This window comes from Oreochromis niloticus, linkage group LG4, assembly GCF_001858045.2.
Source record: "Oreochromis niloticus isolate F11D_XX linkage group LG4, O_niloticus_UMD_NMBU, whole genome shotgun sequence".
NCBI classification, from domain to species: domain Eukaryota; kingdom Metazoa; phylum Chordata; class Actinopteri; order Cichliformes; family Cichlidae; genus Oreochromis; species Oreochromis niloticus.
The window spans coordinates 27294540-27317501 of NC_031969.2; the positions used below are offsets into that span (position 1 = coordinate 27294540).

The 22962-nt window shown below is 41.2% G+C and overlaps 2 protein-coding genes across 9 annotated transcripts; both read left to right on the top strand.

Moving 5' to 3' along the window:
- The first annotated feature begins 109 nt into the window (after positions 1 to 109).
- znf652 (zinc finger protein 652) lies at positions 110 to 20980 on the top strand. 7 transcript variants are annotated; one of them, XR_003219678.1, is made up of 9 exons: positions 110 to 891; positions 4992 to 6485; positions 9597 to 9744; positions 10043 to 10158; positions 12420 to 12564; positions 14470 to 18385; positions 19981 to 20160; positions 20530 to 20603; positions 20952 to 20980. XR_003219678.1 is itself a non-coding variant. In XM_013269640.3 (6 exons), exons 2-6 carry the CDS (start codon positions 5469 to 5471, stop codon positions 15090 to 15092), a joined length of 2049 nt encoding a protein of 682 aa, XP_013125094.2. In that variant the 5' UTR covers positions 110 to 891; positions 4992 to 5468; the 3' UTR covers positions 15093 to 20161. The 7 variants fall into 7 exon arrangements, 1 of the variants encoding a protein (XP_013125094.2); XR_003219681.1 differs by having other exon boundaries at positions 14470 to 16817; XR_003219682.1 differs by having other exon boundaries at positions 14470 to 16813.
- phospho1 (phosphoethanolamine/phosphocholine phosphatase 1) lies at positions 20530 to 22664 on the top strand. Of its 2 annotated transcripts, XM_025906398.1 has the most exons (2): positions 20530 to 20603; positions 21114 to 22664. In XM_025906398.1, the coding sequence occupies exon 2, from the start codon at positions 21152 to 21154 to the stop codon at positions 21917 to 21919; it is 768 nt and encodes a 255-aa protein (XP_025762183.1). In that variant the 5' UTR covers positions 20530 to 20603; positions 21114 to 21151; the 3' UTR covers positions 21920 to 22664. The 2 variants fall into 2 exon arrangements, with proteins under 2 accessions (XP_025762183.1, XP_025762182.1); XM_025906397.1 differs by lacking the exon at positions 20530 to 20603 and having other exon boundaries at positions 21029 to 22664.
- Positions 22665 to 22962: the final 298 nt, after the last annotated feature.

A 22962-nucleotide genomic window follows, 5' to 3' on the forward strand; every position in this document is an offset into this window, starting at 1 on the left:
CAGAAATGTTTTACACAGGCATAACTGTCACGGGGGGGGCGGGGCATTTTTTAAAAATTAAAAAAATATATACTAAAAGTATTTCAAACTGGAAAGAATAGTATTTTTGAGTAAAGGGAAGATTTACTTTGTATCGATAATGAAAGTAAACTTGAAGATAATTTGATTCTTTCGAATGACACAATTTTGACACTTTTTTCTCCTGTCATTTATAGACATCCATGCATTTTTAAAAAAAAAAAAAAAAATGTTTTAATATCGCAGAAATATGCAGTTTGGTCATTTTCCCGAGTCTTCATGGAAATAAACTGCAGCGCTTGAGCCAGTTAAAACAGCTGTTAGCAAAAAAAAAAAAACCGAATTAAAATAGAAACGATATTAAAGTTTAAGAGTCTATGATAAAAACTGATTGCATTAATTGTAGTTTTAGAATTTTTCCTCTGGGAGGATTAAACGTCCCTCGGGGTCTTCTCATTATGATTTCATCAATCAAGGATTTAAGCTCAGCGCGTGCGCGCGCGCCGTGGCCTGTCTGCTTTGGAGGGGAGACGAAAAGAATCCAGACCAGACAAGCTGCCGCGCGCCCATCCAGACAGCGGCCTGGATGCCTGGGATGAGCGCGGGACGACGGTAGTACGCGCGAGAGCTTGGCCGGGCCACGTAGCGGGGCTGAGGACGCCGGTGCGCAGATACCTCCGCAGTCTATAGCGGACATAAACAAATAAGCGCCCACATTTTGCACACAAAGACCATTGGCAGTGCCCCGTCTAAATGAACATCCGTGAATGAAAAGCGAGGGAGAGAGAGAGAGAGAGAGAGAAATGCGTGTGCAACCCTGAATCTGTGCAACTCTGATTGCACGAACGCAAGAAGAAGGTCGCCCTGACGGAGGTAAGCCAGCAAACTGACAACAAAATATCGCTGTTTTAGTTGATTTTAAGCACTTACATGTGTGACACGCATGACAGCTGTCGGAAACAGCAGCCGTGGTTCGCCGGTAGTGCGGGGCCGAAGCTACGGTGATAGCAGTCTGCGAGCCTGGCTAGCGCTGACTTTGTGACAGTGTCGAGTTGAGTGGGTTTGCCAGTAGAGCAGTCTGGGTTTTGTTGGGAAAGCGGCATTTTTCATACTGCACCACAACAAGAGAAACACTGATGACAAAGCATGACATCAGCTTTTCGTTTAGCTTCACGAGGGTCCGATAACTGTCACACTTTCCCTTCGGAGTGCAGCATCGAAATTAAATGTAACGTTAATGCTAAATATTGACGTTAATGCTAGCTTTGAGCTAACTAGCACCAACCTGGAAGGTTTATGTTTTGTTTTTGTTTTTTTAAAAAAGTGAAACTACTCTTTTGTTGGAAGCTACTGCCTGTCTGCAAACACCAGCCTTTAGATTGTAGTGCTTGTGTATTAGTATGACTGTTCTCCAAATAAAGTGACCTTAACTGCACTAAAACATCTAATGGCTGCACCTTGAGCTAATGTAGCCAAGTTAGCTTGTCATGTGTGTGCAGGTTAGTACCTATGGACTACTGCTAGCTAGCTAAGTAGCCTAAGTTGGCCTGGCCTGCACAACGTTACTGTTGTTCGTTGTACAATGTTGCCTTTTTGTTTTAACCCTTTCCTTCCTTCAAACACACTGCAGCGTTAACTGTAAGTATTGTAGCTGAATACGCTGCATCTAACCCGACGAAAACAAATTTATATGCGCATGTGATTTACTTCGTTTGATAGAAATAGTATGTCCATGAAGCCCTTTTTTATGATAGTCACGTTTCGGTGCGTTTTCACAGTCCAAATCAGAGTTTCAAAGTAAGTGCTAAAGGCTGCCATGTTTTCTTTCCTTATCCATAATAGAGATATCCCAGTAGTAAACAGCTCAGCAGTGTCTCCTAAAAAGCTGGTGTAGAAGAGACAGGAGCTGACATGTTCCTTGCCCACTCCGTGTAGTGCCTCAAATGATACGTGCTGTATCAAAAACCCTAGGTACTGCTCTATGACCTCGATTATGGGTTTGAGGGCCAAATACCTACCGAGGCATGGAGCACCCCTGCAGTGCACCACACAGTGAGCTGGTTAAGGTCTTATGAGTTTGGACAGAGTCAGGAATGTGAACCTTCACAAGGTCCTCTACAAGCTGCGAAAGGGAAAGCTCATTAAAGTCTAGACTCAAGAGGGTGCATGGATTTGAGTAGCACTGCTGCATAGTAAGAAGCAAACGTGACACATTTTGACTTCAAAGGTCTCCTCTGCTTAACTGTCAAAGTTTAGCCAAGTACTTGTCAGCATGTACTATTTAATGCTGATGGGTTTTAAGTGTTGTATGCTGCCGTTGCAGTCACACTCCCATCCTGTGTCATACAAATGTCTTAAGCCACAGTAGCATCTATCCGGTATATGACTGGCTTTGTGGCTTACATATGAAATGAGTTCTGGCTTCTCTGAAACGTGATTGAGGACAGCTATGAATTGGCCATTGCTGAAAAAACTTTGATTTGTCTGCAACTTTTGCTGAGCATTAGTAATTCTCTTGCTGACAGGTCATTTCAGTAATCCAGACATTCATTGATGCTCTTTTTCTTTTTTTGCATCGGGGTACAAAGTTCATCTTTGAAAGCTGTTGAAACTTCAATAGGCGGTGGCAAAACGATCTACATTTCTAAAAGTTTGACCTCCCTATCCTACAAGGTGAATGTGTAAACTAATTACTCGTGATATTGAGAAGTCTGCGCTCTGCTTGATTCCCACATCAAAGGACTGCATTATTTCACAGAGAGTGAAACCCCAAAATGACTCATCGTTGATAATGATAAGCAGTAGAAGGGTTGTACTCAACAAGGTTGCATAACCACACTGTTTATGTGCTTTTTTTTAATTTTTATTTTAAAATGATCAGCAATAATATTTGTCTTTTTGATCAGTTTTATACTGGTATAGTAATAAATTGGCTGTGTTGTTGTGCAAGCATGCCTTTTTTTCAAACAAGAATGTAAACCAGCATAATTGCATGTTTAGGCGTGGGGGTTCTCTTGCAGTTTATATTGCTCTGTCATCTAGACACAGGATAATCTATTAGGCTTTGTGTCTAGGACAACCATGTGAGTTGAGTTGCTCTGTCAGTGCCGAGCTTGCCCTCCCCTTGTGGTCTTAATGCTCTCAGAGCTCCTGTCCAATTCTCAGAAAGGATCAGAGTCAGCCTGCACAGGAAGGCAGGTGTGCCTTATATGCGCATACCCAAAGTCTACATAAATGGCTTACTTTTTTGCATGCAAAATGAAGTAGAGCCAACTGATTAATCTCTGGCTTAAAAAATTGCTTTAGTTCATCTTACCTTTGCCTTCACTGCAGCATGCTTATCTACAGAGGATCAAATTCACCAGATATACGCACCAAGTCTTCAGGTGAAAAGACAATCTTAGGGAAAACGAACAGTGAATTAGAAAGAAAATGTTAAATGAGATGGCTTTAGCTCACCTTAAGTTTGGATCACCAAAGTTTCATAGCCTATTTTTAATTAATCTGGTTTTATTTCAGATTATTTTCAGCAGGTGCAGCTTCTGTTGCCAGTTAGGATTAAATCAGTGGCAGTAAATGTAAGACACCACAAATTACAACAACAGTTTAACTGACAAATAATGATCTGGCTAAGCCTCAGAGAACTCATTATGATTAATATTTGATCACGGTAAAATAATTAGGCTTATGCCTTAATTACAAAGTGTGCACCCATCATCTCAGCTACGTTTCCCATTATTTGCACAGTAATGTTCCTTTTTCTGGCATTTACAGAAACTCTTTTCTAATGGTGACTTTAAATTAAAATCAGAACAAAGTAGAGTTCATGGGTGGAGTGGGGGTGTGTGTGATTGTGAAAGTACCTGTTAGCCTGTTTGTGATTTCTTTGTAGACGCTGGTGTGTCAGTTCTTGAAATTTAAGCATAAGATGTTTGTGAAGATTCTGAGGAGAGGATGTTTGCTGTCTCCAGGAAAGGAAATGTAATTTTTGTTTATTGCATGGGGGGAGGTTTTCTAGCGAGCAAACCGCCCCGGTGCACACTCAAAATGGTTTGTAGGGTGTGGGGTTGTTCAAGGTCAGCAACCTGTCATCCAGGGTCAGTTCCAGGATTACATGTACACCAAAGCCAACATCATACAAAAGTAAGACATTACTCTTTGATGCGATGTTTTTTGAGCTGTTACTTGCATGAACACAGTGATAATACTGTTGGTTACAAAAAGTGCACTACTTCGGCTTCACTGAAAGGTTGACATACAGTTTCCTGTGGTTGTATTTGCAATACAAGCTCCTAAGCTGTGGTTACACTATACTCTCCAACAGTCAATGGGAGGTTTGTGCATGTGTGATGTTGAAGACAAAAGAAAATCTTGTGTTGTTTAATCAGTGTGCTTTAGGACTTGCATCTGGCTTTTGCTTTCTGAGAAGTATTTCTGTAAATGCTCTCTAACCACCACTGGAACACAGCTAGGACTGAGTGAGTACCAATTTATTTATTAAGTTTCAGATTGTAGGTAGTTTACAGTGATGCATTTGTGTTTGTTCATAGACAACTGATGGTGTTTAACAAAAAGGCTGTTTTCTGCTCTCGCATTGACATCGATCCGATTGTTGATATGTTACATATTTTCAGTACTGAGAAGTTGTTGTGACTTGTTGCACTTTAGTTGATCTAAATATGTCCTTATTGCAAGCATGAATGTTGATGTGTCACTCTATAAAGCAAACTGTCTCTGCTTTATAATGAGGTGTTTCAGTTGTGGTTTAGAAATATTTAGACTGCTCATTTGTTGAAATTGAATTCACTCGCATTCATGTGTGAAAGCTGTGGTTTCCACTCCTACACACAACACTGAAACATTTGTGGCCAAGTGTGGCACTTGCTGTTTAGAACTTGACAATATGGCTGTAGTTTCAGGTCACACGGAACACTCTCATCTATATTCTTCTGTTTCTTTGTCTTATCTCATAGGTAATGCACAACAAATGGCTGTTCAAGCAAGACGCAGAGGTCCTTACAGCATTTCCGTTTTTGGTATTCAGCTCATCTTTACCTGCTCTGCTGTTTGAAGACTGGCACTCTGCAGGGCAGCAGCCTGCAGCTCAACAACTGGAGGGGATAGTTTTAAATGTTGAGAATCAACGCTAAGACTTTGGTTTTGCTTTCTGATTCTTAAGCACATGGTACAAAAGTTGGAACTGATTGTATGTCAATACAGCTGAAGTTCTTTGCTTGGACGGCATGGATGCTCTCTTTGAATCAGGTTGACTGCTTCTCACCTCATCCCCTCCTTCCTGTCTTTTCAGTAGAAGGAGGGTGGGGGATTAGTGTGGTGTCCCCTGCCCCTCCTTGTAGGGTAGGCTAGTCTACCTAGTTACCACCGCTGTTACTCTTTTCCGTTGCCCTGTGCTCCTACTAACTGTTCCCCTCCATACCTTCTCCCTCTTCATGAAATCCTGTCAAAGCCTCAAGGAAGAGGTTTCCATCCCTAGTCTTGGCGGGATGTCACAGGAGGAAGGACGTAGGGCACCGGTGTCCCAGTCCTACTTTCACTCTCCTAACCCAGACCTGGACTTGACGGGAAAGATATATAAGCGGGAGGTTGGTGGTAAGCCTTATTCTGTGTTAGTGGACAATAAAATGGCAGCCAAGACATCCATGGGAGATCAGAACATTGGTCAGGTACCCACTCAACACATGACTCAACACCAACATCAGCAGTATTTCAGAGAGGGGGGCACTGGGCAGGAGGTGGGGACACAGGGGTCCCAGGCAGGCAATGATGGATCCTCTGATGATACTGAAGATGATGATGATGAAGATGAGGAAGAAGAGGGTGAGGATGGTGAGGAGGGTTTCAAGCGTGAGCAAATCATTGTGGAGGTCAACCTGAACAACCAGACACTTCACGTATCCAAAGGGGACAACAAAACTGGAACCACAGCAGATGACTCTGAAAGAGCTGGAAGTGATGATGACGACGATGAAGAGGAGGAAGAGGAGGAGGAGGAGGAAGATGAGAGCCCTGAGGAAGACGAGGAGGAAGACGAGGTTGAAAGTCAAAGAACGCGGTCAAAGAGAACCCGTCGAGGGTCTAGTAGTGCAGCAGCTCCCAGCCAGCCGCGGAGGAAAAGTCTGCGAACAGCTCTGGGCGCTACCCCTGCTGGAATGACCACCAGAGGGCGACGGAAACGCACAGAGCCTCCAAAGAGCAAAGGCAGGTCAGCTAGGTCAGCTCCCTCCTCTTCTCCTACTGTACCATCAGGAGGAAAAGCAGAGGTGGAGGAGAAGGAGATGCTGGCATGTGAAAAATGTCCTCGAGTATTCAACACACGCTGGTACCTGGAGAAGCACATGAATGTTACACACAGACGAATGCAGATCTGTGACAAGTGCGGCAAGAAGTTTGTCTTGGAGAGTGAGCTAGCCTTGCACCAGCAGACTGATTGTGAGAAGAACATTCAGGTAATCCAAACCTTTATCTGATATTTGTGTAATTACTCTTGTAAATGTTACTCTAGAGAAAGAGGTTTAATATATTTTTACGTATAAAGATGTTTAGATAAATTAGAACAAGACTTTGCTCTAAGCCATGAGACTTTTGCACGTCTGTACCTCAGCCTTATCTGCTACTCTGACCCCAGGCTCCTCTTTGACATCTGCGGACACAAACTCTTATTATAATTACTAAACTATAAATATTGTATTTTTCAGAGTTTAAGTATATTTCTGGCAGGTTTCAGTTTATTTCTAAATTATATTTGAACTGAAATCAGCTATATTTAACTGATTAAATTTGTAGTTTTATATATTTATATATTATTTTTTTTTAAAGGGAAAAAAAAAATATATATATATATATATATATATATATATATGATATATAGTCAATGTAACTGTAGTATTAAGTCAGGATCCAGTTTTCTACCACTAAAGGTGGCTGCTTGTTCATGAAATTAAAAAAAAAAAGGGCAAATGATATGTAGTTATTTTTTTACAGAATTAACTGTAAATCATTTAGTGGACGTAATGACCAAAAAAAAAAAGACTTGGCTTTAAAGTAAGTTATTGTGGTATGTGAAAGCAAACACTTTGTTTAAAACTTTTTTAATGTGATCAAACTTGTGACCTGATGACTATGATACCCTCTTGGTTGATGTTGGCATTTATTTTGTTAGAAAATCTAAAGGCAACATTTGACACTTTAAAAAGTTCACTTTTCAAAGAGAAAACAGTGATTGCTAAAGGTTTCAGTAACTTGCTTGCAGCAGCAGACTCGAAGCTCTCTCAGCTCATTTATGTGGCAGTTTGAACGTAGCGACAGCTGAGAACTGAAAGTGGGTTTTCAGCTGTTAGCTCACAGGAGAACAGTGTGGCTTTTTAACTAAGGTGGCCAACAGTCATTTCACGAGGGATGCAGCTTTCAAGGTGCTTCTTGCTAGTGATTTTATGTGGCCATTATACAACATTCATCACTCACTAATTAAAATAGATATCAGTTATGAAATATGCAGAAAGGTCAGTAAAAAGCACATATAGCAAGAAATTTGATTTAGCTGAATTAGATATTCCTGAATACCAGAAGTGTTCGACCTGTCACATTAGCCATGATATTAACCTTAAAATTCTGCAGTATTTCTGTAGCTTTCTTTCTCCTTTTAATTTTCATTAATTTTTAAAAAACATCTAAAGTTATCATGGACTGCTATATAAAAATTCTACCTAGAGAATGGTAATTAGAAGTTATTACCATGAAAAGTAAAAGCACACAAAAAAGGCCATAACATTTTATCTCCTGAAACATAACTTAAGCTGTGGTGTGCTTTGAAGAAATGACGGGAAACACAATCTGCACTCAGTCTATGCATTTCCTGTGTAATTTATGTTTAGATTGTGTGCTAGCTCCATGTTCAGGTGGATGTTTTGAGGGCCATATTGTTTTCAGCCACCACAAAAATACAGCTGTAGGAGTTTGTGTTGAATTTACTTCATAAGCTATTGATAACAACATTGTCATGGTTTGGGGTAAAATAGCACAGAAAATTTCTGTTGTCAAATATGCAATCTAAAAATACTAATTTTATATTGTTTTAAAAGTCATGTGTGCATTACTGGTAATGCTTAAGCAGTATTTTAGATACAGGAAATCTGAAACTGACATTATTTAGATAAGCAATCTATTATCAAAAATATTTCGGTGAAAGAAGGTGCATTGTGGTTTTACTTCTCTAAAATTGAAAAAGGCGACTCAGCATCTGAATCCCCAAGGGTTATACAGCTGTCTTTTAGCAGCTTTATTTAGCCCTTGGTTTGTTCAGCTTGATTTGCATCTGCAGTTTAAAGAAAATGTTATTTGAGCAGGTTCCTCTGAGCCACCCGAAACAGTTTGAAACAATTACAGGGTATAAAGAAACCTGTTCTCATGTCATGGAGATATAATGTGTGTAATTGTGCAACTATTTCTTTTTTTTCTTCTTTTTTTTTCTCTTCTTTTTTTTTTTTGTTTGTTTTCCCCCTTAATTTTTGTCCATGAAGCAAGTCTCAAAATAAGTAATTTCTGTGCATACGTGTACTAACAATCTGATTTAAAAGGCTCTGAATTATGAAGTTCAGTTTTTCCACTTCCATGTTTTCTGTGAGCTTTTCTGATAGCCAAAGAGAACAGTAGTTATATTACAATATAAAACAAAGGGAAATTTGGTATCTTTTAAAGATTTCTGTAAAACCATTTTAAATATGGCAAAATGTGAATCTTATTTGAATAGGCGGACTTCAAAACATGAATATCCGTATATAAACACACTTGTGATGCTACCAGCAGTACCGGTGACAGCTGTGAAAGAGCTCCAGGGTGAGATGTAAGAGTATGTGCACACAACTGGTTCCACAGTGTTTCATTTTATTTATTTATTTATTTTATTAACATGGAAAAAAGGAACACACTGTTGGGAAAAAAATTCACATGATATCTTGGCAATCACATGCTAAAAGGCAGCTGGAAGAAACTGTATTTGTTTTTTTTGGCCACTTTGGTGTTACATTTTGCAGTTTGTGTTGATACTTTTTCACAGTTCGTCTGGTTGTTATCTTGTCACACTGCACGATATTTTAGGGAGACAACAACCTAACCATAAAACTCATGCTAGACAGAAATGACTGCAAAGTCCAGTTTGATGTTTGGTAATGCCAGGACGTCAATGTATAGTACTTGGACATATCTGCAACTGTCCAAGTACCACTGATTTATACTTTGAAAGTAAAATGTTTTTGATCGGGTTGTAATATGATCAGCATGATTTAAGAGGGAAGTATTACTATTAAAGTTTGGGTTGGTTGTTTTGTTTGTTTGTTTTTTTTAATCAAAAGTAATGATTTACTTATGTTGATTTAGCCGCTTCCTTTTTTACTTTGATAGTAGGATTTAGAGGGATTTCAGCTAGATAAACCCTTGCTGACTTTTTTTTTTTGCCCAGCAGAGGGCGCTGGAGTATAATAAAAGAATTTTGGCTGATGAAAACAAAATGCTTAATATTAATATTTTCATGTCTTCTTCTTATCCTTTTTTTTGTTCTTCAGTGTGTTTCCTGCAGCAAGTCTTTTAAGAAGCTCTGGTCACTGCATGAGCACATCAAAATTGTGCATGGCTATGCAGAAAAGAAGTTCTCATGTGAAATCTGTGAGAAGAAATTCTACACTATGGCTCATGTCCGAAAGCACATGGTTGGTAAGTTGGGGCCTGCTGTCTGTTACTGTGATATCTAGAAGTGTGAGACACGACATGGCTTTCAATTAAATAATATTCACCTGTACAAGATCCATATTTTTATTATAGATACTCAACATAGTGTTTTTAGTGGCAACATGCTGCTTTTTGTAAATATTGTGAAATGTTAATTCTTTTGTATGATGATGTCTCGTCACATAATAGCATTTATTCAAGCAATACCAATTTTTAGTTAAAACTTTAATTTGATTAGTTTATGATTTAGCCATCTCACTTGCGTTTTTTCTCTTAAATCCAGCTCACACGAAGGACATGCCATTCACCTGTGAAACGTGTGGGAAGTCATTTAAGCGCAGTATGTCTTTGAAAGTTCACTCACTCCAGCACTCTGGAGAGAAGCCCTTTCGTTGTGAGGTAAGATGAACACAGTGTGATTCTGTTAGTCTAACAATAGACTTCAAACAGTGACCAAATCAGTATTTCCCCTACATAAACCTTCCAAGTATATTTGGATGTTATTATTTTTTGTTTGTTTGAGAGAACAATGCATCCACAGTCAGTTTACTTGTGGACAATCCTTTGACCTATATATTTAAACTTCAGGGTGTGCTAAGCACCTAGTCTGGGCTTTTTCATCTCCTGTTTTCCTGCAGTCTCCTGTTGTGGACTACAGCTTGTGACTGTTCTCCTCCTTCCACTCTGGAGATCCTGTGAGCTGAAACTGTTGCAACCAGAACCAGTTTAGGGTGGACTGGTTCATGTGTTACAATACCAAGCTCATGGAGGCTTCAGAGAAGAATGGCTGCAGATGGTAGACCAGCAGTTCATCTGCACAATAACAGATTTAGATGCAAAGCATTTCTAAGTTACTTATTTATAGCACATAAAACTTAAAGGGTATTATTTGCTCATTGATTTATTTATTCACTTAATCCAGTGCTTTTGTGTCCCAGTCCCCACCACAACTAAAATTTAAAACTGTGGTAAAATGTAAGAGGAAATAGATTACTGCTAATCCATGTATCTAGAGGATTTCTGTACTTTAGGCACAGATTTCTTTGGCTGGCCTTATTTGAGTTCATACTTGTTATGAATAAAAAAAAAAAGAAAAGAAATACCTGTACCAGCAAGAAAGATTTTTTTAAATCACAATTTCACAGGGTATTGCTGCAGTTGAAGTATTTGCGTTAAAGATCATTTACATAACATGGAGGACATACAATAGTGGGTAAACTTCAGTTATGTAATCGGTTACTCGCTTCCTTTTCAGCAGGCATGGTTTAATTTACATACCATCTTCAAATACTCTTGAACAAATCAAATTATATAATGCTGAAAGTGCAGTGGCTTTAGAAATTTTTATATAAACAAACATTTAAATTTCACCCCCACCCTTCTTATTTATTTTGGTGTGGCCTATACTGTTGATTTTATTTGTTTTTAATTAAATTATATGTTTTAAACTGGTTGGATCACTTGAATGGAGTGACAGAATATTTTTTTTTTTTTTTGTTGCATGCTGTAAAAGCAGACTTACACCAGTAAGTTTCAGCAGGGAGACATCTGTGTCCTGTGGTTTGTGAATAACCCAAAATAGTCAGTGTCTTCCAGATGTTGACTGTGCACTGTGTGTTTTGCATTCAGTGGACAATGTTCTACAGAGGAGCTAAAGCCAGACCATGTCAAATATTAGAAAACCACACAGGAACACAGTTCACCAATTAACTGAAGCGTTAAATAGCTGAAGGAATAAATTTTCAATGTATGCATCTGTAAAAAGAATTTTGTTTCGTTTTTTTCTTTGTTTTTCCTGTTCAGCTGAGTTGGGTACCGTTGATACAGTGTTTTACTTCAGCAGAAGACTTTACATTCCCAACTATTTAAATGGGGGCAAACGAGAACTATGTATAGGGGTGGAGTTACTCTAATCAGATGTTTGAGGTCATCATCATATATGCAATTATATCCTTAATAAGTATATAGGCTGTTTTTAGAAACTGCTTTTCTTTTTCTTTTTTTCTTCCCTTACTGACATTTATTTGGTCAGGTGGTGCCACATTAAGATTATGAATACTTCACTTCAAGAAAACCCTGACCAGACAAACCTCAGATTGCAAATACAGTGTTGCTGCATGCTCCAAAATAACCTGAGCGGTGTTGCTGGATTGTGGAACTAACTGCGTTTCTTAAGCATGATTTACACAGGCACGAAACCTGGTTTCATATGTAAAGCAGTTCCTACTCAGCAGTGTAAATATAACCTTAAATAACTCCACAAATTAGTTATTTTTAACAATAACAGTTATGAGAATGTTAAATAATAACATTGACATTTTCATTGCCAAAAGCAATAAGTGATTTATTGTCAGAGCTGAAGCAGCTTTTGTCACATCAAAAGCTGCTTTATGATTGAACAATGTTACAGTTCTGTCTTAAACCCTTACTGATTTACTTGAGTTACGGTTGTCAAAATAAACATTTCACTGCCAAACTATTTTCTTCACATTAGAAAATGCAGAAAGAGGAGCGCGTGATAAATGTTTCATCTAAATCAGATTGTCAATTTCTGTGTGTCAGCGTGTGTGTGTGTGTGTGTGTGTGTGTGTGTGTGTGTGTGTGTGTGTGTGTGCGTGTGTGTACATGTTATCTGAACACTTCCGTTGTTTCTGCTGTAGAACTGTGACGAACGGTTCCAGTACAAGTACCAGCTGCGCTCCCACATGAGCATTCACATCGGACACAAGCAGTTCATGTGCCAGTGGTGTGGCAAAGACTTCAACATGAAACAGTACTTTGATGAGCACATGAAGACACACACAGGTGAGAAACAAGTGTGGGTCTTTTAAGTTCCATAAGTGTTCTGGGAAACTCACACATGCCAATCAGGCCAGTGTCCTTTGGGATAATCCATATGGCTCTGAAACCTAGGGACTTTCTGCAAAAACATGAGTGACAGTATTAACCTGCTTTTTAAATGCAGGAAACCAATTCTAGTTTCAGAGCCCTTTTTAAGTGGTGAGGCATTTCTATGAAATCAGGAAGCTTTATAGAGAACTTATCACATTGTTTGTAGAAACTGAACGAGACTGCACTCAAATATAGTACCCTAGTTGTAGTTTCTCCACAGCAGGAGATTCCAGTTTCAAATAATGTAATGTCTCGACTGTGGATTCTTCAGTAAATAATGTCACTAACTGGTTACACACAACCCTCAAGTCTGATATATATTAAACAGTATTTTTTTGGCATTGATCGCTGTCTGTATAAAAATAAAAGTCCCATGTTTTTATTTACATTTCTTTTTCTGCAGTCAACTAAAACAAAGAAATAACTACTCGGCAGATACTTGCTACTTTAGTCGACAAATGTCTTGCCCTTTTGTTTTCCATGTTTGCATAGTTTCCTCCCAGCTTCTATTTAAATGCAGTCGTGCAGAAGCAAATTACAAAGACCAAGTTGGCCCAGCTGTTGCGGGGAAAATTACATTTCATACAGACCAGTTGTTTCTTAAATCTTTTTTGTCCTTTGCTTGATGGTTACAGTGCTTTGTTAGATTTCAATAGGAGTACAAAAGTCTCAAATGACTATAGATTTATTTTACTTGATAAATCTAAAGTTTATCAAACATTTACCATCCTTCGCTGGTCTGCTTTACCAGCCACCCAGTCACCATTCTCATCATACTCATCCTAAAAAAAGAATCTGATGGGGAGTTGCCAACAGGAACATTATAGTGGTAAGAGCAGGAGACTTTGCCCAGAATTTTTAATGAGAGGGATGTTCTACATCAAAGAGGAGCCTTGCATATACTGTGGCTTATAATGACTACCCAAACACATGCTGTATTACACCCCTTTGATTTTCTGTCTCTGCTGCATTGCTATTTCTAAGACCACTGCTAAGCAGTGATGCCTGCATGTCCTTCACTGTTTTTCACCAGCCGTGCCTGTCGTGGGTGGACACACTGCACTCCATTGGCTCTCACAGTTCTATTTGTGATGTGTAATTATGCTACCCTCTCCTCTCCCTGCTGCTACCAACCAATTTAGCCTCATCCAGGAGGAGACACACCCAGTCATGCTCTGTAATAGGAAGCATACACTTTAAACACCCAAAGTTTGGTTCACTGCATACAGATTTTTTTTTTTTCCCCTGTGAATTCTCGTGAGTGAATGTAAGGTAACTGTTACAGGAGACTAGCACATTAACTGTCACCTTTTGATATTCATTTAGTGTGGAGGAGCTTCACACATAACATTCAAGAATAAGGCATTTAGAGAGCCCTTCAGCAGCCTGTTAATAGATGGCTGTGTGGGTGGTAGCAGGCACATTCAGTGGCTCCATGGAGGGAGGTTAATGAGAGCGACAATCCAACGGAGCTGCTGTTGTTCACTTTCACATCTCCTCTGCTCAAAGTGTGAATTGTAATAGCTTCCTGCGGAGTGGGTGGGTTGACAGCAAAAACCCTCAATTTAAGATGGCAACTTATTTACATATTTAAAAGAGAACTGTTGCTCTCTGCAGAGGGAAATGGTTAAGGGGAGGGGGGGGGAAAGTTAACTTTGTTGAATATTTAACACTTTCTAACCGTCACTTTTGACACCGAAGGATTTTATTCTGATGCATTTTATTTTTTCCCTGTGCTCCATTCTTCCTGTTAATTGGTAGAAACTGTTCTTTTTTTCCTCACTCAGTGTTGTTGTTGTTTTTTATGAATCTGTGCAGGGGAGAAGCCTTTCATTTGTGAAATCTGTGGGAAGAGCTTCACCAGCCGACCCAACATGAAACGCCACCGCCGCACCCACACAGGCGAGAAGCCCTATCCCTGCGAGGTGTGCGGCCAACGCTTCCGCTTCTCCAACATGCTCAAAGCACACAAAGAGAAGTGTTTCCGGGTCACCAGCCCTGTTGTTCTGCAGACTAGCGGCCCACCTGTGCCTGTCCGGATCTTTTCCAACACCTTCTCCTCATCTTCCTCGACCTCTGGCCCCGGGCCCTCAGCTGCCACCCCGGCCACCACCTCAGCAACCATGGGCCTCAACCCAACAGGAGGGTCTATTCCTCCTCAAGGCACTGTGGGGCACACGTTCTCTCATGTGCCACTGCACTCAGCGCCCTCTCACCATCATCCCCACCCCTCATCAACCCAGCAGCACCTCTCAAGCACACCCCAACATGCCCAACCTCACCCCCACCACCACCTAGCAGTGCCCCCTGTCTCCCACCTCCCCCCACCTCCAGCTCTTTTTAAGAGTGAGCCCCTAAACCACTGTGGGCACGAAGACAGCAGCTACCTGCACCACATGGCCCCTCCCGATAAGGGCCCCGGAGCCCCGCAGCACCACTGAACTGTGCTGCTGGTCTGCAGGCCAGCACCAAACCACGCCTTGTTCCACGTCTTCTCATAGTCCTGCCTCAGTTTTTTAGTTTCAAGGCCCCCAAAGCCATGTCTACAGAGAAGGCGTAGCGTGACCAGCACCATTACTCAGTATGTGTCTACACAGGAGACTTCAGGCACTATAATCAAATGTGTGTTTTATAAGTGCTCAGAGCCCAATAAACAGCACTGTAATTACGTGCTTGTGTATAAAACATTTGTGCATATAGTGCAAGTAAAACACAATGCATTACACAGTCGTGCTAACTGTTATGAGTACTTATCTTTTTCCCATTAGAAAAGGATGAGATGGATCACTGAAAAATGTGGTTGAAGCTCTTTCTGTGTGGACATAAAGCAAAGGTGCTCCTGTCGAACAGATTTAGGTAACTCAAGCTAAACTTTACACACCCCTGTGTTTTCTGAAGATACAGACTTATGCACCCTCAGTGTACACATCATGTAACACCTCTACTTTAAAATCCTGCTCAACTGACAAATATTTTACAAACTTTTCTTCAACAATTTCTTCTACAGAAAACAATTTTAGTGTAAGTTCTCAGTCTGTACATTATTTTCATCATAAGCTGCTGATGGAAGTCGTCTCATGTATTACCTGGGCTTCACTGATCAAAAGATCAGTGTCACTGATTTCTCCTTATGTCAACTTGACCATAAGGTTGCACATTGGTCAGGGCTTGAGCTTTCTGTGCAGGTCCTCCCCATAGCAATACTGCACCTGTCCTCCTAGTTGTACTGCAGAGCCTCGGGGCCCCACAGAAACGTTTAATGAATGTTGTAACTGGTTCTACCTGAGCCTTTCTCTGTCTTAAGGTCAAGTCCTGGTCTTTCTGTCAGAGGGGCAACAGCAGTTGTGCAAGATGCAGTGCCATAGGTTACAGTAAGGAAGGGGGGAGGAACTTTGTAAAAGGACATTTGGTCAAAAGATTTTGTAAGTGGTTAATTGAATCTGGACTTAGTCTGAGATTCATTACGTGATAAAATGGTGCTTTCCATTCCAGTACATGAAATATTTCTTTTGTTTTTGCTTTTTTTTTTTTTCTTCTTAATTTTCAGAAGTATGAACTACATAATAGCATTGTATTGTGTCATACAGAACATGTCTTGCCAGTTGGGCTTTTCTACTGCGCATTTAAGGTTTGACTAGATATTTTGTGATCAAGACAACTCTAGTTATGCAGGACATTGCCTAGGCGTGTGCACACACTCACTCCTCACACTTTTTCAAGCACACGCATACACACAAAAGACAAAGACCACATGGTCACTGATTTATTTACTTTAATCAGTGCTGCCTCAGCTTTCAATACTGTTGGCCAACAGAAGCTTTTAGATAACGGATGACTGTCGAGTACTGCCACTGTGAGGGGCCAACCACGTGGCCCCATCAGGATATATCCCACCTCCCTTCGCTGCTGTCGATGATACGGGTTATCATGTTAAAGGTCATTTGACACACACACACACACACAGTATACACAACTGGGACCTTTACTCATCAAAGTTCTTAATGGGAAATTATGCATATTCCTCTCAGCCTATATTCCACGGTTTGGTGTGGGGTGGCGTTACTTTTTTATTTTCTTTTGTACTTTGATCGTACTGACACACAGGCAAATGCATGTCTAAAGTTGCTGAATGTTGCCTACGCAGAATGATGGCCGATAACTCGTATGTATGTTTTTGTTTTGTTTTTGTTTTTTTTGTTTTTTGTTTTATTTAATTTAATGTCTTCTGCTCAGTTTTAAGCTAATGAATGCTTCTGTCATGTAGATATACTGTTATTAGCACATGATAGGAAATGACAGGATAAGAAGCAGTGGTCATACAACTTCTAATACTTGGAATTCTTGTATAGATAAGCATATGTTTGATCAAATCAGCTAAAGAAATTACATTTATTAATGTAATAGCCAACAGTGTGAATGTTACTTGTGTAGAAGAAGAAAAAGGTTGGCTTGCGTTGGAATGAATTTGGGGTTGCTTGGTTTTCCCCTTCATCCAGTCTGATCGTGTGTTTAGAGTGTGTCTGTGTGCAAGTGTGTATGAGTGCATGCAGTCTGTGTCTGTCTGGTTGTCCCCAGTGCTCTTGTACCAAAAGCTGCTTTTACACAGTGTGCCCCAATATACGCCTATTTTGGGATACCTGACCTGAACAATAGCAGTAAATCTACAACGACCCTCTTTGTATCATTCTAATGGTGTTCAGTCTGAAGTGGTTAAGCTCCATAGTTTAGTCTCTTTTTGGATTTGAGACCTGCAATTATCCTGCCATTTCTGTGGGTCTTAATACTGCTGCATTATTTGCTTATCATCCTGTCCCCTCTGGTTCACTGCTGTGATTCAGCATTTTGCAGTATGGATTTTTGTCTTTTTTTTTTTTCTTTTTTTTTTTAAAAAGCCTTTTCACTTGTGTGTATTCTCTGCACTTTACTGCTGCGTGGGTGAGGCGCAGGGAAGGGAGGGAGGGGTGGGACTGACGATGCATTGTGGAACAGAGAGCAGTTGTGGCTGCATGGGAAAGGGCGGAGATGGAAGTGATTACTTTGAGTGGATGTTTTTTAGGCAAGGAAAGGAGGAGAATCCCAGGTGGAGGTGGGTAGTGTGAATTGGACCATGGCAAAATAAAGAACATTTTCTTTCAGTGTGTGCTCAAATCAAATTCATTGAAATACACTTTTTGTTTTCTCCAGTATGGGCTCCCTTTAAAGTGAAAGGGATGTTCCTCCTGCTTTGGCGACTTTACACTAGCCCCTCCACGCACTTCTTTGTTTTTATCTGTTCATGGAGTTTTCCCCCTTCTCTGTGTCATGTCTTGTTTTCTCTCTGTTTGCAGAATGATTCTCCTCCTCCTTTCTTTGTTATATAGAATGCACTTTCTACTAAATTTCTTGGGTAGTTAAGGAAAAATAACATTGTATATTCTTTAAAGATGTTTTAAAAAAAAATCAATATACTTTTCCCCTTTGTATTTTTAACCACTTAATGTAGCATTGCGTATTTTATTATTGTATCTGGTACAAAATGTGCAGCTTTATGTCCTGGTTTGTCTTTTTTTTTTTTTTTTTTGTATGTTATCTGGGGATTAAGGAGAAGTTTGAAAAAAAAGTTGGGCCTTTTTTGATAATGTACATTTAACTGACTGCTAACTTTAAAAGTAAAAACAAGTAGCCATGATTATTACATCTGAGTTTCTGTTTGTGTTTTGCTTTGCTAGATGCGGACGGTTATGAAATGCAGCAGGTCTGTTTAACTTTCATACCTTGCTTTCCTGAAAAGTGTAGCTTGCTGCCACTGCACAGACTTTGCTTGAGGGCTCTTACTCTACTATTTTTAGGTTCACTGGGTTCTTGGCATAACATGTTACCTAACAATGGCTGCAGGCTACACATGACCCTCAGGGTTCAACAACAGCTTTGCTTTGCTGAGCATTTATTTGACAAGAGAAGTTTTAGATCCTCTTCTTTGTGAACACTTCCTGTTCACTTTAAAGTCACAGCAGGCTTTATTGTATTTGAGGGCAGTGATCTTGACAGTCAAGTACCCACATTGTACCTCTTAGATATGCAAATGCACCTTGAGGCCATATAACTACTTACATAGATTACAAGAGGGTGTTTAAAATTGACTTTTTGGATATCTCTTGTTGCATCTCAGCCAGGTTTATTCATGCATTAACAGCGTGTACCTCCACTGAGGTCACATTAAGGCATTTACTGTTGCTAGAATACCTCCTAAAATACTGTGTATCCTCCATCACCATAGGAGGTTTTAAGTGGTGCACCAATGAGTCACATAATCCTATAAGGTAGCAGAGCGGGCTGATGGGTAGAGAAAAGTGTGAGTGACTCACTGTTGGTGAGTGGGTGGTCAGGTACCAAGGCTCACTCCATGAGCAGGGGAGATAATAACACACCGTCTGTACATCTCCATTCCCATTTGGGCTTGAAAATAGTCGGCCTCCCCAGCTGTTAGTCATTACGCCTTGCGGTGTCGAGGAGGGAGGAGGCCCCCCCCCTCCGTCTGTCAGCAGGCAGATAAAGAGAGGAGGGCTTCATGCCATGTTTTTGTAGGCAAGTGTGCACCGCTCTGAAACTTGCTGTGCGGTTCATTAATCAGTATACTTGCAGGGTTTTATCTAGACCGCTGTCTCGTGGAGAAACAAGCAGGCAACACAAACTCCCTTGCTGCGATGCTAATGTTTCCCTGTAGTTAATAAACGAAAACACAACACTTCTCTCAGATGTGAAATGATTTCGTTCCAGTCATCCTCACAAATGTCTCGCATGTGGTACTTTGCCCCCGTTCCCTGTGCCGCCTTTGCAACAGAGTACTTATTGGCCGGAAATCCAGATCATCCTGGATGAGGGAAGGTGCTTGTTCTCTTTGTAAGGACATGAGAGAGCATTAAAACTGTTTTCTGTTTTAAGTGAATGCAGCTGAGTTACTTTAGCAAATTCAGATGAGACGGGGTTATTCGGATGTTATCCCTGACTCTCCACTCCAAATTGGAATTACACAAAGATGTATAAATGGGAAAACTTGAGAGCTTGACCTTTTCCCATTGACCTCCCACTGCTACCAGAAGTGCTTATCCTCTCTCTCACTCTCTTTTTTTTTTTTTTCGGTAAATGCTCCATTGTGTGGATGTGACTATGCCACGTTTGGAGCCATGTAAAAATACTAATAGGCTACATTTACGAGACTGGCGCACATTTCTTCTACGGTTATATTCAAGGAACGGACTATTTACTCTCGATGGGTTTTTCTTCCTTCCTCCCCCTACTCCCACAATCCCCTCTCTCCTCCACCTTTTATATCGTGAACGCGCGCAATAGGCTGCTATTAAATGGGCGGACTCGGAGGCGCGGTCACGTTCAGAGCGGCTCCGGTGGGTTTGAGTGGCACATAAAAGTGCGCGAGCCACCGGCCGACCGGCGGAACTCTACCTCTCCTCTATGAGACCGGATCGGAGCTGACTGACACCGGGGATCGGAACCAGAGCCGGTGACTCATCTGTAATTATTATTATTTCTATTAGTAGTAGTATTTTAAACCTCAATCCAGCGCTCACTGCCTTCACTGCATGATGGTTGTGCTGCTGTTATGTAAAACAAAACCCTTCTAGATTAACAGCTTGATAAGAAGCCTCGACTGTTCTTACTAATTAGTAAGCTTTAAAAAAAAAAAAAAAAAAAAAAAAAGCTTTAAAAAAAAGTCTAAAATCCCTAATTAAGTTTTTTTTGTGTGTGCTGGGTTTTTATTATATCTAAATTTGCTGTATAAGCTCTCTGTTGATCTTTTTTCGGCATTTGTCTGCCTTTTAAGTTTGTCCCGTACTGCTTTTCCACTGATTCAGCATTCATTGTATTTTTCCCCCCATAAAGGAACAAACCAGTCACACTTTGAAGGCAACTGGTTGGATCTGGACTTCCACTGTAGACATCAGGGAAAATCCAAGGTAAGCACACGGCCTGTGAAAAAGTTGAATAGGGCTGACCTGCCCGGATATATAATCTGTAGCTTATCGTTTTGCTTGCTTGCTGGAACTGCATGAGTGAGTCTTACCTTGTTTTTCGCTCTTCTACACAATACTTGACCCTTTTTTCCCCCTCTCCACAAATCCATAATTTGCTGCCGCCTCTTGTCTGACACAGCTGCTGGTTGGCTGCTTTATATTATATTTATAGATTTTTTTTTTCCCCGTGCCTTTTCATTGAAATTATATTATTCCTGTGAAATCTATATTTGACTTCTTTGCCTCCACCCAAACCCCCACACCCTCCTTTATTGCATTGATGTTTCCCAGAAGGTCACCCTCTACCTCACCGCGGCCCATTGCGTGGGATGCTGGAGAGCAGAAGAGCGGGGGTGGAGATTTGATGCCACTTGGCAATATTAAAAGGTGTGGCGTAGTAAATCATGGGGGATTCGTTCTTCAACTGCTGTTATGTCCCACCCCATCCCCCAGGCGAGGAGGAACCCCAGAGACCCAGGCGCTCAGAGATCATGGCCTCCCACCCAGCTCACATCTCCCCTGACAAGCGCTTCCTGATCTTCTTTGACTTCGACGAGACCATCGTGGATGAAACCAGCGATGACATGGTAGTGCAGGCCGCCCCGGGTCAGCACCTCCCCGGGTGGCTGACGGACACTTATCAGCCCGGCCGCTACAACGAATACATGCAGCGGGTGCTGGCCTACCTAGCGGAGCAGGGCGTCACCGAGAGCGACATACGCAGCGTCATGGAGAAGATACCGGCCACACCCGGCATGCTCACCCTCTTCCAGTTCCTCCGCAACCGGCCCGCGAAGGACTTTGAGGTGATACTGCTGTCCGACGCCAACACCTACTTCATAGAGTGCTGGCTCCGGCGCGTCGGGGCCCGGCAGCTGTTCCACCGGATCTTTTCCAACCCCGCGACCTTCAACAAGGACGGGCGGCTGGTGCTGCGGCCCTTCCACTCTCACGACTGCCCCCGGTGCCCAGACAACATGTGCAAGCAGGTGATCGTCAGGGACTACGTGGCCCGCAGAACGCAGGAGCGGGGGCGCCCGTACCAGAGGATCTTCTACGTCGGGGACGGAGCTAATGACTTCTGCCCCGCGCTCTCCCTCGGTCCCCGCGACGTGGCCTTCCCGCGGAGAGACTTCCCCATGCACCGGCTGATCACCGAGACCCACGAAGCCCAGCCAGGGGAGTTCAAGGCTGTCACGGTGCCTTGGGTGAGCGCGGAGGATGTGGTGCAGCGGCTCCGGAAACTGGTGGCAGATTAAAGGGTCACACACTTAGAGAGAGAGTGTAGCACAGAGGGGGGTAATCAAGGGGCCAGCTGACACTTTATGTCATATTCTCAGGTAAAATATTCCCAGAAATTGTTGTGCAAGGCAATAAGATAATTTGTACCATCTGCGAGGGTCATTGTGTCTATCTGGCATCCAACACGTGCCTCAGTCCAGAATCTCACGTTTTTGTTCCCGAGGTCAGTCCTGAAATAGAAACTCGGTTTAATCATTAGACATCAAGACCTCAGCTGTTACCCAAAGTGGGGAAAAAGATCAAATGTAATGATATAAGCATATTAAAGAATATTTCAGTATAACTATAAAGTTTGAGAGCATCCGATTAATAAATATCCTTCAGTGTGGACCATGGAGTGATCGTAAATGTTAAAGTGGGTCAGTGGTGTGAGGAATCACTGCAGCAGTCAATAAAAATCTTATAAATAACATGACAAGTATATCAATCAACTGACTTGAGTGCTCCTGAATAGCAGTTATAACTGTTTTGTTACAAACTGCACATTTTTGAATATGCAACATTAAATTCATTAAATAAAATTCAGACTTACACTGTCATCTGATGGCAAAGGGCATTGAAACTGTCCTTCTGTCTAATTGAGAACTGTATGAATGACCGTGTATCAAGAGTGTGTGTTATTGTTTATCAGCCTGTCTTCATTGTGTAGGCTTCGCCTACTGAAACTATCAACACCAGCAGGAATAAAGCCATCGACTGAAACTGTGTCTGTGTACGTTTTATCACATTGCCAAAATCCACCAGCAGCAGTGACCCCCCCCCAATAAAGGCGGGCCATAGTGTCACTTTTTCTGTTGCAACGCTGACAACTGCTACGATATAACTCGTCTGAAATTTTAGACGGCTTTAACTCCCATCACAAACACACAATTTGCATGCCATAACAATTACGAAATCCTTTGAAAGAGACTGCAATTAAAAATGACATGTTTGAAATGACACCTGAAAGCCACATTAAAACCCAATAAACCAATGAAATATTTTCCAGAATGACGTCTTA

Coding starts and splice junctions, on each gene's coding strand:
- znf652 (XM_013269640.3), top strand. CDS start 5,469: ATGAAATCCTGTCAAAGCCTCAAGGAAGAGGTTTCCATCCCTAGTCTT. Junction 9,745..10,042: donor TGTCCGAAAGCACATGGTTG/GTAAGTTGGGGC, acceptor TCTTAAATCCAG/CTCACACGAAGGACATGCCA. Junction 12,565..14,469: donor GCACATGAAGACACACACAG/GTGAGAAACAAG, acceptor GAATCTGTGCAG/GGGAGAAGCCTTTCATTTGT.
- phospho1 (XM_025906397.1), top strand. CDS start 21,065: ATGGGGGATTCGTTCTTCAACTGCTGTTATGTCCCACCCCATCCCCCA.